This window comes from Chinchilla lanigera, unplaced genomic scaffold, assembly GCF_000276665.1.
Source record: "Chinchilla lanigera isolate Chin_1 unplaced genomic scaffold, ChiLan1.0 scaffold00052, whole genome shotgun sequence".
NCBI classification, from domain to species: Eukaryota; Metazoa; Chordata; class Mammalia; order Rodentia; family Chinchillidae; genus Chinchilla; species Chinchilla lanigera.
In genome coordinates this window covers 675,338-692,386 of record NW_004955453.1, presented here as the reverse complement: position 1 = coordinate 692,386, position 17,049 = coordinate 675,338, and the positions used below count along the sequence as shown (strand labels likewise).

Genomic DNA, 17,049 nt, shown 5'->3' with positions numbered 1-17,049 from the left:
CTCACAGCTCCCTCTGCGGGCTCCTGGGACCCAGCACTTCTGGTTTCCTTGCCTAGCAGGAACGCTCACCATGGTTTCCTGTCACAGGAGGGAGGGATGAGCTGTGTGTGGTCCAGCGGAGACCAATGCGATCCCTCGGGGTCCTGCTGAGCTCCCTGTGGCAGGGGGCCACTGGTGGCCGCAGCAAGGACACATGGCTGGAGTGAGGACAGGGACAGCAGCGAAGAAGGACAGACTGTGGAGCAGGTGTGCCTTAAAGAGGGGCAGAACCAAGTACTAGTGAGGTCAGGGCCCGGGTCAAGGGAGGGTTTTGCTAAGCCTGTAAGGTGGGTGCAGCCTGGGGTGGGTGTGTCGTGCTAGGGCCAACAAACGCTGCCTAAGCGGAAGGAGACCAGAACCTGTGGGGACTGGGGACAGTGGGCTGAGATGCTGGCTTCTGGGTGACGCTGTATCTTCTGTACAGTGAAAGGTGAGGGTGAACCAGGAGGCGTGGAATGGATGAGCCATGGGAGGCACTGGCGGCTCCAGGAAGCGGGCAGGGATTTCCTTCCAGGGCATGCAAAGGGTGCCAGGCTGGCGAGCCGGGTGGTCCGTGTGGTGCTGCTCTGCCCGGGCCCAGTCAGGAAGGGTGGAAGCGAAGGTAACAGAGCGTGCAGGCTGCAGCTGTGATTTTGGAGTTGTGGGTGACGCCTGCCCCACTAGGTAAGGAGAGGAGGGGGTGGGAGGCACCTGAGTGACCAAACCAGGCTGGTGTCCCTAGGTGATGTACTAGTGATGTCCTAGGTGATGTCCCTGGGTTCAGAGAGATGACAGCAGAGCCCCAGGTGCAGTGGAGGGAGCTGTGGGCACCACTGAGGGCAGCCCTGGGCAGCGACTGTGATGAAGAGTGGGGACTGGGGACCAGCTAAGAGGGCCAGGAGGTCACCCAGGTGAGGACAGGCCAAGCCAGGGGCTCTGGGGTGAGCAGCGTGGTCCCAGGTGCAGCCTCCTTCTGCAAGGAGAAGTGGTCTGCAGGTAGCGAGCATTGGGCGGGGCAAGGAGGAGGCTGGGTTTGGGGTTGGGGCATTTCATAACACCCTCTTGGGAAAAAGTGTCCCCGGGGGAGGTAGGTTTCTTACAGCACAGCGTGGCTCCCGCCTTCCAAAAAAGAGACGTGAGTGTGAGGGAATGTGCACCGTCAGGGAGAATCCGGAATGCATCCCAAGGTTGTTGGAGTTGGAAGCCCGGAAGAGCCAGCCACATCCCACAGGAATGCTGATGCCCTTGGAGGGCAGAGGGGCCGAGTGGGGGTCATTTCTCAGCATTTCAGGTTCCAACCACTGAGTGCCTGGAGCACCTCCACCCTGCGCAACTTGATAAGCAGACATGTCCTCGGTCATGGCCAGATGGCCCTGGGCAGCCGTTCCCAGCTCAGAGCCAGTGGAACTACAGAGGCGCTGCTGTTGGGTGCCAGGGAAGGCTGGTTCGCAGAGGCAGTGCTGTCCGGGATGCTCTGCTGTCTCGCAGGGCAAGGTGGTGGCGCCACTGGCAGGTGTAGCCTCCTTCCCGAGACGGGTCCTCGGCGTGAGTCAGGAGCTCCTCCCTGAACTCTGAATGTGGCGGGCACCGAGCAGACTCACAGTGAGTGCGCCCTGTTCGTGCCAGTTATTTCAGAAAAGGCTTTCTGTAGCTGGCAGGGAATGTGCCTGGAAACAGGTTCGCGTCACTTTGGTTCCCAGAAATGTCAGTTCTGAGCCTCCCACAGTGAGTCCCGGGTCCCCCAGGTAGGGTTCTGCCATAGACTGTGGAAGAGGCCCCTGTGTACACACAGAGGAGGAGCGGTGATTTATCTGAGCAGAGACCGTTCCTTAAAAGGTGCGCAGTGGATGCCTTCTTACTGTTTCTAAATTGGGAAAATGTGTGTAAGTTGGACACCTGTCTGCCAGGCTTTGGCGAAGTGCTGGCCGAGATTGTTCCTTGGTTTCTTTCTAGGCGAGTCCAAGGCGTGTGAGCTGGCACTGAGACCTCAGCTGTCTCACCTGGTGTCCTGATGATTCTTAGAGGCTTCCCGGTGCGGACGGAGGCACCTGAGGGTGTGAGGCTCCTCCTTGGCCAGCCCTATGGAGTCTCCTCTGCTGACTGGGATGGACAGCGAGTGCCAGGAAGGCCTAGGACAGTGCAGGATAAGACCAGGACCGGTGCTGCTGGAACACGGATGGATGAAAGAATAACAGAACGAAAGCCATGGGGGACAGAGAGTTTCACTTTGGAGGTGAACACTCCTTGTTCACCCCGAGTGCAGGACATGCAGGGGGCAGGGGCCCTGCAGCTCTCCTGGGGAGCAGGAACGCTAGTTAGGTTCAGAGAGATGACAGCAGAGCCCCAGGTGCAGATCTATAGTGCAGAGAGGAGACCTGTTAGCTTAGAAGCAAGCAATACCGACTCTAAGTGCCAGCAGGAAGGCGAGGGAAGGACAGATGGAAACAGACACAGCCTGTCCACTGGAGAGGGTGCCCGGGCGACAGGGCGGACAGATGGAACGGTGGCCCCAGGCAGCGGAGGCAGTTGGACTTGCCCACCTTGCTTCTTAACTTGCACAGTCAGAGCTGAGCCCTCTGAGGACAGCACAGACACGGTGACCACTTCTTTCCCGTGGCCTGGTACCAGGCCTGGCACAGAGAGAGGACAGGGCAGAGGCTGATGACTTCTGAAATCAGGGCAGGAAGTGTTTAAAAGGAGCAAAAGTATTCCCCAGAGGGCTTGAGCATGGAGTAACACACAGATGAGTATTTCTGGATAAAGTAATGATTTTGTGGTCCCTGGAACTGGCCCCCGGGCCAGCCTGCAGCTGCTGAGCGCCGAAATGGTATGGAACAATTACGTAGCCCCAACCCCAATATCTGTACAGAGGATGATCGCAAAATGCAGTGAACCTTTAATTTAAAATCTTAGTAAGAGGTTTTAAAACCTATAGTAAGAGACATATTGCCAAGAATGTAAGTGTGGCCCATTGAGGGAGGATTTTCAGGATTTGTGGCATTGTGTCTTTTACTATAATAAATATTTTTATTTAAACCTTCACTATACTTTTTGCTTGCCTCTTACTAACCAATGATTTGCAACAATTCCTGTCAAATTAAAACGTTAGGGTGGGTCCTCATCCACCTCATTCACTGCATCTGGCACCCTGCGACTTCCGGCTCTTCCCCAAAGTCAAAATGACCGTGAAAGGTCAACGCCTCTTATTGATTCAGGACACTGAGGCAGCCAGGACACGGCGACTGAAGACACCACGAAAGGGGACTTGGAAACTGCCTCTGAAAGTGGCAGGAGCGAGGGGATGAGCGTTGGAAGTGAGGGGGGCGTCTTGAGGGGGATGAGAACGGCACTGTAATTTTTAAAATGTAAACACTTACCGTTCGTTTAATCAGATACTTCATCCAGTGTGATAATTGAGTTCTATAGCTGCAAACCATGACTTTGGAAAGCTTCCCCTGTAAAGCCCAGGGCAACCCAGAGCTGGAGGCGAGACAGCCCCGAGCTGGCTGCACGATCCAGCCCGGGCCCAAGGAGCCAGTGGAGGGTGGGCGTGGCTCACACCGAAGCGGGGTGAGAGGGGAGGCCAAGTCTTTGAAGAAAGGGTGACTTGGGGGACAGTCTGCGTTTCATCTCCTTCCTCCACCACCACAGCCAAACTGCCGCACAGTCTAACAGCCAGCCGAGGGGCATTGGGACTGCTTGCTGGACCTTGGGTGAAGTCACCACGGACATCTAGTGTGGAAATCCAGGAGTGGGCTGCAGTGGAAGGGTATCAGCTTTGGGGGAGGGAGCACAAGGGTAATGGTTGGTGCCTGGCCACTGTGGCAGCACCTCGAGGCCCGGCTCTTGCTCAGGCTTTCTTAGGGGTGACCCTGCAGTGTGTGTGTAGAAAGTGGCTGATGTGTACAATCAGAGCTCAGAAAGTAGCGCTGAGCAAGTGCAGTGCACGGCTGTGCCGAGCTCCTCGAGCTGTGAACCTGTTGAGCCGAGAATCCCGACAGCGCGGGCATCGGGAGGCATACGCTGCTCGCTCCTCCGCTCCGTTCCGTGTGCTGTGTCCTGGTGGGTTCTGACCTTCTCTCTGGTAAAGCAAAACAATAAATGGAGAGTTTTGCTCACAGTGAGTCATCATACTTGTGTACTGGTTTTAGAAAGCCTTTATAGGTAGCTTCATTGACTCGCAGCTAGCAGGCCTCCTTTACCAACCTCCAGACACTGTCACAGGGCATTGCTGAAGAGTCAGCGTTTTCTGTTCTCACTCACTGTGAAGAGAAGGGGTGTGATGGTTGTGTGCAGTGTCCTGGGGTGGAAAACGGAATCAAGAGCACCCGTCTCCTGAGCACACGCAGAATCAAAGTGGTGTATTTACGATGATGCTTTCCTATGAATTTCTAAGTGTACTTCATTCCTGACATGTCAAGGTAATTATGGGGAGAGAAAAATAAACAACCAAAACCATGAGCTTACCACTTTGCCGCTCCAGAGATCTTGGATTGTGAGTGTGACTGTCTAGGGCTCGAGCCATGGGAGTAGAGAATTTTAACTCCTCCCTGGTCTAAAGTGGTGCCGAAGTAAGTGCCTACTTTTGAATGGCAGGTGCCCCGTGCCAAGGGCTTCCCTGGTCTTCTCAGACCCGAGGCCCCAGGCCTTCAGCCAGTGATCTCACGAAGGGGTGTGACACGCAGGGCCTCGTGATGTTGGAGGAGCGCTGCTTGACTGTTGTTGCCGAACCCTCTTCTTCCCTTGCTTACCTTTGCATTTTTTGCCTTTTCCGGTCCGGTGGCAGACACGGGGCTGGGTGACTCCGTGTGCTCCAGCCCAAGTATCTCCAGCTCCACCAGCCCCAAGCTCGACCCACCACCCTCTCCCCACGCCAACAGAAAGAAGCACCGCAGGAAGAAAAGTACCAGCAACTTCAAAGCTGACGGGCTGTCTGGCACGGCGGAAGGTGAGCTGTCCCGGGCCGCCGGGGATGGGCGTCTGCACTGATGAATGTTCCTCGTTTCTGCCGTTTGTAAAATCAGATCCCTCAGGGCCACCAGTAAGCAGATAGGCAGATCACCAAGTGTGTTTCCAAGGTGGCACAAGAGGGCCCTGGGACCTTCTTGGCACCCCTGGCTGGCTCTCAAACGACTCAGCCGAAGCTGCGGTCTCACCCCTGGCATTGGTTTCTGCTTCCCGTGGTGTGCACTCAAGTTCTGTAGTCTCACCTCGCCTGGGTACTCTAGGGCCAGTGTCCACTCCGAAGTGAGGAGTCCGTAATGTGCCGTCACCCTCCTTTAGGGGTCCCTGCTACTGGCTGAACATAATTCCCAGTAAGGCCACTGACTCCGCCTCGGTTTCGAGCAACACATTACGGCGCATGCCTCTTCTGCTGGTGCCTTTTCAGTCTTTTTGCTCTGTGCGTATCGTAGCTGTCAGTTTGTCTCGAGCTCCTTTGACTTGTTGTATCCTTTGTCTCCGTGATCACAGAATGCGATCTTTCTGAGGTGGCTCGTTAAATGAATTTACACGTTTATTCCACAGATGCGAGTGGGGATGCATCCACGTGCTCGCACACACATGCATACACACACCCACATGATGAGAGGTAAAGTGAAAGCAACTGTAATAAACAAGGTGCAGAAACACTTGAGAGGAAGAGTAACATTTCAAAGCAGTTGTGTACCAGGAGCTGGTGTTTGCAGGAGTCTGTCTTGAGCAGGTGTTCCCCGTGCTCAGGCCCAACCTCTGTGATGTCGTTTCTCTGTTTTCACTGTGCTTTTCCTGAGTACTGCTGGGCATGTCCCGAACTGCAAGGTGCAATATGCAGGTCCTGCCCGGGAAAGTGGCCTGTTCCCTCCTGTATGTGGCAGTGACACTGAGCGAGCTGTCCCATTCTGTGTGAGGAGCGTGTGGACCTGAGCCTCCTGGCTTGTTCCTCCTGGACCAGAAGGCCTTCTCTCCTTCCCCGTAGCACTTCCTGTTTGGCCTCCCCATGAGCTTGCTGCTAAGAAAGCTGGCCACAGAAACCCGAGCCTGGCAGTCCGTGACAAACGAGGACAGCTCTTTTGTACAGTGGGCCCTTGGTACTTGTCATTAACTGGTCCTGAGAAGCAAGGCCAGTACCGAAAACAACAAGTGCCGGACAGGCTGTTTTGGCTAGGAAGGTCAGCGAGTCATGACACGGTGGACACTGACAGGTTCTAGCCTGTGTGTCGGGCACCAAACAGGTGACAAGGGCTAGGACAAAATTCTCACCCCAGAACGTCTGCGGTCCCAAACTCTGTAGCTGAATTCCAGGATATGGCCGTATGAGCAAGAGTAGAAAGTCACTGGAAGCCAGCCTGGGCTACATAGTGAGTTTGAGGCCAGCTGGAACTGTATAGTGAGAGCCTATCAAAAATAAATAAGCAAAAAGTTGAAAATTGTGATTATGGGTTGAGGCAGCCACCTTGCACCCTTCCCTCTGTGAAAGGGTGCGGTGAGATGCCGAGCATGAATGCAACCCGCACCCAGCCACCTGCAGGCCCAGCACATGCAGCTACAGTGCACAGGAGGCTTGAGGTCAGGGCGTGGCCTCTTCCCAGGCGGCCACACTGCCAGCGCTCCTGACCTCCAGGCACCTGTACAGCAGGCAGGAGGAGAGCTTCCTGCCTGTTTTCACACACAAACGTCTTGTACTGGATGCTGTGTGCTTGCAGCTGGGCTGTGACTTTAATATCACAGCAACCCAGCGGAAACTAATTTCCAAGTGTGCGTAGGAACCCGCACATGCCGGCTGTAAGACGGCAGAGCCTTGCGGTAAATCAGGATGTGTGTTCAGCCGGTCGTCAGTCTGAAGGAAGTTGGAAAGGTGGCCGTGAGCGTGTTGGACTCCTGGGATATTCTGAGTCCACTTCCTGAATTCGTAAGACTGCCCGGTATGCACCGGGGTAGCATGTCACCAGGCTGCAAGAGAGACGACCCAACCGCCACAGGCTTCCGTTCCTTAAAGGTCCCACTGCTGAGGTGGGGACGAAAGCAGAGAGGCAGGCACCATGGAAACGACCAAATTAGAAACCCACACCAGGGCCCCCGCTTGGAGGAGCGAATGGGTAACGTGTTCAGAAGTTCCAGCGCAGGGCCCGAGGGGACCCCCTGGCTTTCTAATGATGTCTTTCCAATGAAAAGGAAGTAGTAAGTTCTTTATGAAAGTCATGAAGATCTTCCCCTGGGGAAAGTTGATGTGTCAGACATGAGTCAGTTTTGCCAAGCTCCCTATTTTATCTAAGGCAAATTTTCCCTCACATTTTAACATTTGTAAAGCCAGATTGTTACCCTACCATTGAACTCGTTTTAGATTCAGTGACGTACAAGATTTTTACCATCTTAATCACTGTCGATTCCATAAAGTGCACTGCGTGAACCACCCGAATTAAGCTTTCTGTTCTTGAAATGAAAGCAGGTGGCATATATTTTGTCTTTGGAGGACACAGGTTAGCTCTATGAAAGTATTTCAGCTTCTCGCTCACTGATTGGTGACTACTGGTGTGGTCCCTGTCACCTGGCCTCATGCTGAAATTCAACAATTGGAGACACCAGCAGCTCCACAGAGGGTAGCTGTGGGTGAATTGTACGGTTTTGGTCTGCCCTGTTAGAACAGATGACTAGATTCAGATCTCTTACGAGTATAAGAAAAATAACGTCTTGTCTTCTATCAGGTAATTCATTCAGGAGCCTGGGGACACCAATGGTGCCCTTGAGCTGGTCAGTGTACTGCAGAGTTACCCTGGGGACCGTGAGCCAGGACGAGGGAAGAGCAGCAGATCTGGGCAGAATCTGGCAGAAGGGGTGCAGATGGGAGTGTGTCCAGTGGGGCGCTGTGACCTTCCAAAGAAGGACACATCCAGCTGTGGTGAGGCAAAAGGCAAGGGAGCACTCTAGCCATACACTCCTCCTCTTCCCATTTCCTGTACTGCGCCTTGACCAGATCCAACCGAAGCCAGCCAGTCCGGGGCACATAGGCCAGACCTTGGTGCTTGGGGGCTGTCACACGTCCTGGGGAAATACGGACCGTGACTCACTGCTAGTCCTTCGCAAGTTCCGGAGACTGCCTGGCCTTTCTAGGCAGGGTTCTCTGCTGTCGACAGCTGCCCCTTCTAGGGTCCCTAGTGCTTCCTGCATGGACCTCAGCACTATCCCTGGTGCGCGAATTCCAGGGGACCGCTGTTCCCCGCCACCCCATTCCTACCTACTCCAGACTCTACATTCTACACCACGTGGCCAAAGAGGCCTTACTAAAGTAAAGTGGAATGATCATTTTGTCGTATTTGCAGCTTACAGTGCATTAGATGACTCTAATAAGTTATAGAAACAGGAAAACTATGACTGGGGAATTTCATGTCTTTCTAAATATTTTGGACTCCAACAAAGAATTTGATTAATGCAGATCTTATGATGAACAGAGTGGGTGTTCAGATGATCAAGCCCCTCATTGGGCTTCCAAATAACTTTTTCAGCGCTGGAGGTTGAACCTGGGATGTCTGCACTGAGCTGCACCCTCAGCCCCTTCTTTATTCTGAGACTCAGGTACTTTGCTGCTCTAAGTTACTTTGCTGCCAAGCTGGACTGAAACTTGGAGTCCACCCGCTAGGTCCATCCCCTGCCACTGTCGGGGCCGGAGCTTGCTTTCGGTCGCCTCTGTAAGTGTGTGTTCCGCAAGTACAGAGCACCCCCACATACTCTTTGTCATGTGCAGCTTTGGGAGGTTGTTATTCTGGCAAACTAGACAAAAAGTTGACATCCTACCAGGAAGTCGGCCAGCAAAATCCCAGGGAGAAACAAGGGTTGGCAGTGCAGCTGTTTAATGTGTGTTCGCCTCACTGTTTTCCCCTTCCAACACGCTGAGAGGTTTTTTAGAATCCTGTTAACTAAGGATGTCAGAAATGGGACAGTTTGCCACTGAGGACAGAAAGATCTTTTCGGAAACCAACATCCTCTCACTGTACTGCAAAAAAAATTACAAGAATAGTAGCCTTTTTTACCCCATTTCTGCTTGTATTCCTCGTATTCCTGTTTAATAGACCATCGAGGACTTTGAAAATTGAAGTATCTGTAATATTCCTGATCTTAATTGCATTTGATTTGGTGAGCATTATTAAATATACTTAAGAAAAGGTTGTCTGTTGCTCAGATCTAGTGACTGCGGGCCGGTGAGTGGCCATAAGCAGGAGCACCTAGGCCCTGGCCTGCCGGGGAGGGACTCAGAGTGAGGGGGAAAGAGCTGTGACGAAGAATGCGGGCCCGGGCGGTGCTGAGCTGTAGTCCGGCGGGAGGAACAGCCGTTGAGTGGTGGTGGTCCCGACTTGTCCTGGGCAGCCCCAGGGGGTCAAGGGGACCTATGGGTAGAAGCGCCAAGGTGATGGGTGCAGATGTTAAAAGAAAACTGGGGGAGCCCGCTGTGCTGAGCCAGTGACCTCCATCCTGCGTGGGCGCCTCACTGGTCCAGCCACTGTGGAGCCACTGGGGGCCTGAGACGGGGCCACCACCACGGCCCGTGCTCCTGGCCAGACCCAGTTTTCAGGGTGTGTGCAAGGAAAAGCTCTTGAGCCGTGAGGAATTTCCTGATCTTCACTGACCTGGCATCCTTGGGCATTGTCTTTGAATGACATCACCTTCTGGGAGTCTTGTTGTCAGGTGTGCAGCGGCGAGGTTGTCACTGCTGAGGTGAAGCCGCAGTTGCCGCTGTCCTGTTCTGTGGCCCCGCATCTGTGGTCCTCGTTAGTTTTATAGCATTCATGCAAGTTTGCATCCAGTGCTAATTTCCCTGTTTCCCCAGTGAAAAGGCTGAAGTAGAGAGAGGTTAAGTGCCTTTCTTGTCCAGGGTCAGTTTGCTGGTAGGTGACAGAACTGTCTCTTGATTCTCTGCCTCAAACTCTTTCCACCAGGCAAAAAGCAAGCCTTTGAGGTGTGTGGAGCGGCTTTTGAATCTGGGAGTGGAGCAGACTGAATACCTTCCTTGATATTTCTCAGATTCCACGTAAAGACACTGACTTTTATATGGATCCTAACATCGAGAAGTTGTGTAGCAAAGATCTTCCTTTTAAAATGCAGGGCCCGTCCGGATGCACCTAATCCTATCATACACAAGGATATGCAGAAATCCTGGTGTCCCCTCAGCCTCAGGTTCCCCTGGTGCTTCGTCCAAAAGATTGCAGATTTATTTCATCCTTCTCATCGTGTCCCTTTAGTTGTTCGTTCTGGGTGTTTACCGAACCACTGAGTGGTCAATCCTGGATGGATATTGAAAGATTATCCCAGACAGAGTAAGTCACACACAGGCCTCGCCATTGCAATAGAAAATGAATTGCTCATCATGGCAGCGCTCACTAAGCAATCAGAGGTGAGGCCCTGAGGTGTTGACAAATTTCATTAACTCCAGGGTGGTGAGGTTGCTTCAGACTGCTTCCCGGTCCTCTTTTGCAGGAGACCCTGAAGTTGTGTTCATTTTATTCTTTCATCAACTACGAAGCAACCGCCACAGAGGACATACAACATGTTTGGCTTCTGAGAACAAAACTTAGTTCCTTTCTCCCACTGATGAATTTAGAGCTTTCGTATGGAGGGAAACCATGCACTAGCAGCGGAGCCTAGGTGCTGGGACATCAGTGTGGGTATCCAGAAGACAGAGATGTGTTCAGCTATAAGAGTCAGGGACAGCTAACCTGTTGTAAAACTTAATTTTATGTTCTGCAGCTTTAGTATGTAATGGTTTTTCTATTTAATAGGATTCTGCAGAAAGCATCACTTTTGCAATAAATGCTGCCTATTTTCAGCCCAAACCCTGGTGGTGGTGATGGAATTAGCCGTGGGAGGGGGTTTTGTTTTCACTTAGATTCTAAGAAACAGATGGTGCTTCTCTCGATCAGTTACCTTTTACCTTAGGAAACTTTTTTTTATTAATTAGTTGATGATCTGGAAAGCACTTTAGGAGACTATAAAGAATTGCATGTGAACATTGTACAGCTGGCTTTTTCTATGCACACGCTTCGTTCCAGGAAAGCTGTCCGGGGTGCCTGGAAGCCCTTGGTTCAGCTCCGCCCACTTAGCAGTGTGGACGCCGTGCACTTCGGGCTCCCGTTGAGTCAGTGGGAGGTTTGGGGCATCGTGGCTGGAAGGACCATTTCTTTTGGTTGTTGTTTTAGAAGATAACAAGTTCCCAAGTGTTTTCTTTGCGCAGTCTCGTCTTTCTTCACTCTTCGGATGCAGGTAACGTGCATTCGGGGGTGAGCACAGCCAGCGGAGTTCGCCGCCCGCCGCTGTGGGCCTGGCTTGTCTGCTGCCCGGCCTGGCGCTCTCCTGTTACTTAGATGCCTGGGGGTGGGGAGGCAGGGTCATGAGAACTGTGGCGCAAGTCTCAGTGTCACTCCGGGACTCCCTTCGACGACTCTTGGTGGACACCCACCAGCAACCCCCTGTGTGTGCTCCTTTTTTAAATTTGGCAGCCACCCGGACAGGAAAGGGAATGAGGAGCCTCCACTGCCAACTCCGTGAAGAGTCTGTAGCCAACAGTAATTTTTCATACAGTGGGATCTCCGTAATTACACTTCCTTATCGAACAGTGCGTTAGTGCATCAGAGTCGGGGCGTTGAGCAGTTAATTATAGTGCATCTGAAAATCCATATACTCTAGACTCGGAACATCTTCCCGGCAGGGCCTGCGGGGCCCTTGGGCTGGTGGTGACAGGAGCCAACTTGCCTCCTCCCCACGAACTGGAGCAGTTTTCCAAAGGGACTTCTTGGCTTGCAAGAGGATGAACTTGCTGAAAGTGAGTAGATTGGGTTTACTGTAGACGTTGACATTGGAGATGGGGCACACTTGACTCAAAAGCCATCCTGCCGGGTACAGTGCGGCTGCCACAAACACACACAAGCCGTAAGCACTCTCAGATCCTTTGTGGAAGTCGGCAGGTCGGAAATAAACAAAGATGAGTCAATCACAGCAGGAGAAAGCAGAACAGAGGATTCCCATCATGATAAACCAGCAGCCAGGAGTGGATTTTGGGTACTTTTTATGTTTAAGTCCACGCAAACTAAAGGGGCTAGCTTGAAGTCCGTGACCGTACACTGAGCACCTACTGCAAGGTGCTGTGCCTAGTGCTGCGTGTAAGTGACCGAAGTGGCCCCTGGCCTCAGCGGGTACACAGCAGTGGAGATGGCTAGCGTGGGGGGTTACCAGTACCCAAGCATCTGGGTTGCCTGAGAGACCCCCAAGGGGCTGTACCCTGGGAAAATGTTCACGTCCCATTTTATAGAGGATGAAGTATCTGCTACCCGCAAGGAAAAGACATCTGAAAAGTGAACATGAGATCAATGTTGCAAGGGTCATGTCATGCGTAGACTCCCAAGTGGATCAGGACAGATCTCCAGGTTCCCTGCCTCCCCACCAAGTCGACTTGCCTTGGCCATGCACAGACTGCTTGCAGAATTCCTCTAAAATGCAGCAATGCAGCAAAGCTCGCGCCTGTCTTCTGCCTGGATTCAGCGGGGCTGGGTTGGCCAGTGTCCTTCCACAAAGCCCATTTCCTCTGGGCAGCCTGGGATAGAAACTCACCCAGCTCGGAGCCCGCAGATCAGCAGGTTTTCAGGAGACTTGAGGAAAGGACTCTGAAGTCCTTTTCTTGATCTCCAAATATCTGGGCTCTCAAGGTCTTCATCACTTAACTCAGCAGTGGCAGTGCGATCCCTGGGACCATCATCCCAGCTGCAGAAGAAGCAGGGCTAGCTCTGACGTGTGACACCTGCTAGAGTGCGCTTCGTGGTACAAATGCCTCACCTAGTTTTACACCCCGTCTTGCCCTTTAAGAACAAGTACAAGGGGTCCAGGGGAAAACGCGGTGTTCAGAGGAGGGGTCGCGCCTGTCCACAGCTCGGCCACAAGGACATTTCGTCCTGTCCTTGCTCCTGGGCTCTGTGTTACACACATGCAGCCAGGCTTCCAACCATGAGGACACCAGTGACACTCAGTCATCCTCGCTGCGCCTGCTCCACCGTCCCCGACCCTGCAATAGTAGGCCAGGCAGACACCCCCTGGCATGCAGCGAAGGCCTCCTTCCTCCTCCTGGGGATCCAGCCAGACAGCAGACCTAGCCAATGTGAAAGCACTTGGCAAAGGGAAAGGATTAAATCAAACTGCACGTGCCGTGCCGCGTCAAAGTACCACAGGCTGGGTGGCAGGAAAAACAGATTTGAATCTGGGCCTGGAGGATCACTGCAAGTTCGAGACCAGCCTGAACTCCATAGTGAGGCCCTGTATTAAAAAACAAAAACAACAGGTTTGCTCCTTGCACTGGGGAGGCTGGAAGTCCAAGATGAAGGTGCCGCTCCCGTGAAGGCTCACTTCCGGCCTGCAGCCAGCTGTCGTGCTGCACCCTGTGAGCCTTCCTTCTCCTGTGCACACAGGGAGGGGGCGAGGGAGCGAGCACCACCTTTATTAGGAGACCTCTGACCCCGTTCTGAGGACCCCAGCTAACCCTGACCACCTCCCAAAAATCCAGTGTACCGCCACCGTCGCGAATGAATTTTAGCAGGATCCTGAATCTGTAAACCACACAGCTTTCTGTTCCCACCGGAGGGAGTCAGTGTCCCCGTGCCTGCCCTGAGCCGGCCACCCTGTGCCATGGAACCAACCTGCTGCTCAGCCTACACTGCCTCTCCGGCTCCTCCCTCCAAGGCTCATCAGACACGAAGGAAGGGAGCCACCTGTGATGGAGCCACCGGCTGTCCTGCAACGTGCACCATGTGCATCGTCTCACCGCCTCCCGCAGACCGCTCTGCAGTGTGGCCGGGGCAGGCGTCCTTCTGTCTTCAGAGATGAGGGGCGGGGTGGGTGGAGGTGGATACTTTGCCCAAGCGCAGCAGGTGAGTGATGACTTGGGGGCCTGCATTTTGCTCAGTACCTGCACCCCTCATCTGGGCATGGAACAGCGCCTCCTGCAGGCTCCGGACTCTCAGCCCAGAGATACAGGAAGCTGCTGCTCACTCTGTACTTCGCTGCACCAATCCGAGAACTCGGGAGCCGTCCTTTCTGTGCTGGTTTCAGTCTTACTTGGCCTCTTCCTCGGGAGCCGGTTGTGTTGCTGGCGAATCGCTTCTTGGCGGACAGATTTCTTTTCCCCTCCTATGTGCATGCACCCTGCAGGACTCACAGATGACGGACGCAGCTTGCTGCTTCAGCCGCTCTGCAGACAGTTGGGACACACAGGATTAGCTCGGCTCTGTGTTACGGGAGACACCCTTCCTGAAATTGTCTGGACCGTGGACATTTCACTGTGAACCAGATTCTGTGTTCATCTGAGGGCAGTGTGCTTTTTCTTTTTTGGATGAGGAAAGTGAGCCTGTTTAAGTGCAGCTTGAAGCAGAGGCAGAAGCAGAGTGATCCAGTAAGACCCCCTCGTCATCCCATCTTTCATTTGAGTCCTGCATCGCTGATTTGAGCACTAATGAGATGTTTGCCTCTCAGACTCCAGGCCCCTGATGGCTCCTGGCTCACATTTTACCGAGCTGTGTTATTAATGCTCGGGAGAGGGCAGGGCTCGGGATAAACTCTTGTTTATGCAGTAATCTCTGCTAATACCTTCGTGGCTTTCAACTCCACCGCTTCGCGTGTAAGACAAATAATAGACACCAGGTACCAAGCCCTGGACGTACCACTGATGAAAGAAGCAGTTACAGTGGAAACTTTAGCACATACACACACCCGCAACTTAACCAGGGCTTCTTTTGTACGCAGGACATGGGGGAAATTGGCCATTTGTCTGTGGGGTAATGGGCTTTACGGCAGTATGAAAATCTGTCAGCTGGTTAGACTCAATGACATTATATCGGAATTCATGAAAAGCACCTACTGCACACAGTTTAATTCTATTTAATTTTTTTAAGGCAGAAAAAAAGCAAAGGGAAAATGTTTTAGTTTCTCTTAAGCTGATTTTTCTCTGCTTTTTCTTAAAAGTGCCTTTCTAGTTGCCACACAGTGATGTGATCATTATCTGCCACCTTGTCGCCCCGCTGCCTCTGCATGCAGTAAAATAAAAAAAAAGGGAGAGAGAGAGAGAGGAAACCAGGGGAGCCTGTGAAGTATGACTCCCTATCCCAAGACTCATTGCCTGCGATTCGTACCGCTTGACAGTAATGATCTTATTACAGTACTGTGGACCTTGAAGAGATTTCATGAGGAGAGGGAAAGGACGAGCCTCCGTGTAACCAAGTGGCGCTGAATATTCCACGCGTTTTTGATCACACACTGATTGGGCACAGTTTTAGCCCATCTTCTAGTCAATTATGCATGGCCCCTGTGCTCCTCAGCTAGTCAGAAACATTGATGGCTGTGGTCTGGGTTTTGGCAGCCAGCCAGGGGTTTGAAGTGCCTCGCACACCGTCATCCAGGATAAGTGCTTTTTAGTTGGAATTGATTACCTTTCTTTGGGTTTTGCTTAATAGCAAAACTGCGTTTGGAGAGGGCTTCAGGTGAAAAATGGACATATTAGCCATGTAGAGCATCCCAACTCCTAGTCAATTTTTAGGCTTCCCTTGTTTCCATCTAATTCCTATTTAATGATATAATGTTTGATGCTATTTAAGATATTTCCCTGCATTTGCTTCCAAGCACACGTGTTGAGCTCGGAGGGCCAGTTCAGCCGCGCGGCTGCTGCTTTTAGGTTCCCAGATGAGCCCCGGGGAGGCCCCCAGCTTTGAGGAGATCTGTCGTTAGTTTCTATCTTGGCGGAAAAGCATTAATTACCTAAAGGTATTTTCATCCGCAGGAAGATAGGTAATGAATTCTTCCTACACTTGGTGAAGCGAATGTCGATGTGTCCGGGTTTGGGAACGTGCTGCTGCTCTGTGCTCAAAGGGGCTGTCGCCGCGTAGCTGACCCATGGCTTCTGTCTCTTTTCTGGTGTCTGACCTGGGGATTTTTGAAAGGGTGGGATGTTTTCGTGCCAGAACCATGCCTGACATTGCCCATAGTGAAGAACCCGTAATTAAGCAAGTAGTAAGAGAAGACTGTTGAGAACGAAGACTTCGGTTTCTCTTGTCATACCCTTAATGCTGATTCCTAACATTGTTCTAGAATCACTAGGAAAATTTCAAAGTTCCTTTTCATGTGTTTTTGCACAAGACTGCAGAAGCAGACACCCCAGGGTAAGTGATCACTGTGAGATGTCCCTGGAAATGTCTTAAATTCACTAAGAGCATGGTGTCCAGGGGCCTTGGTTGCAGGACTGGGATGAGAATCCAAGCGTTTCTCCACTGGCTATTTCAATAACTTGATTTGACTCTTCCTAATGAAATAAATAGGTAGCTTTGTTCTTTTACTTGATTTTCATTTGGGTCTTTCATGCTTTCTGCAGGTGGGAATAATTTTCCCCTCAGTTGGTTCTCTGTAGAAGCCATGGTACATGGTAGGCATGGTTACCAAAAGGAGCCCTGAGAGAACTTACCAGAATACCTAGCTTAATGTAACACACAGCATCATTTTTTTCCCTTTCTCAGTTTCAAATATTTCCTATCAAAATGTAGATTTGATGCTGCCTCTTTAAAAAAGAAAATCTGCCACAAAATAGGACTTCAGGCTTGACCATCTATTAGCAATAATACTGCAGCCAGTGGCATATTCATCCTTTGCTGCATGGCTGAAACCTGCTACCTGCATCCCCTCGTAGCGGACACAGTCACCTAGAAGGTAAATGCCACTATTCCCGTTTTCATAACCAAGGACCCTGGGGTCATAAAATGTAACACATTTGCCTAAGGCCTCACACACGGGAAGTGGCGAGGCCCCAGTGCAGGCAGGAGTGGCCCGTGATAGTGGTCTGGTCTCTGCCTTCTAGAAGCAGTGACCTTCCTCCCCGTGGAAGGCTGCATTTGGCTTTTCACTCTAAATTGTACCTAATCTAGAACTTTCCCTATGGTTTAAATCGATATTTTTAGAGAGGATTATAATAGGTTGGCAGAAGGATGCTTATTAAGTGTATCAATATTTTAGTCCATAAAAACTTGGTCCTTTTACCCT

The 17,049-nt window shown here is 52.0% G+C and overlaps 1 protein-coding gene across 8 annotated transcripts in view; it reads left to right on the top strand.

Annotated features, from left to right (window-relative positions):
* Positions 1-17,049, top strand: part of LOC102026497 (arf-GAP with GTPase, ANK repeat and PH domain-containing protein 1) — a gene marked incomplete at its 5' end in the record, with an annotated part of 356,403 nt that overhangs the window by 232,697 nt on the left and 106,657 nt on the right. For 6 of the 8 annotated variants that reach the window (XM_005395317.2, XM_005395319.2, XM_005395318.2 and 3 more), the window contains 1 exon segment: positions 4,805-4,966. In XM_005395317.2, coding sequence (XP_005395374.1) covers positions 4,805-4,966 — 162 coding nt within the window. 8 annotated transcript variants of the gene reach the window in all.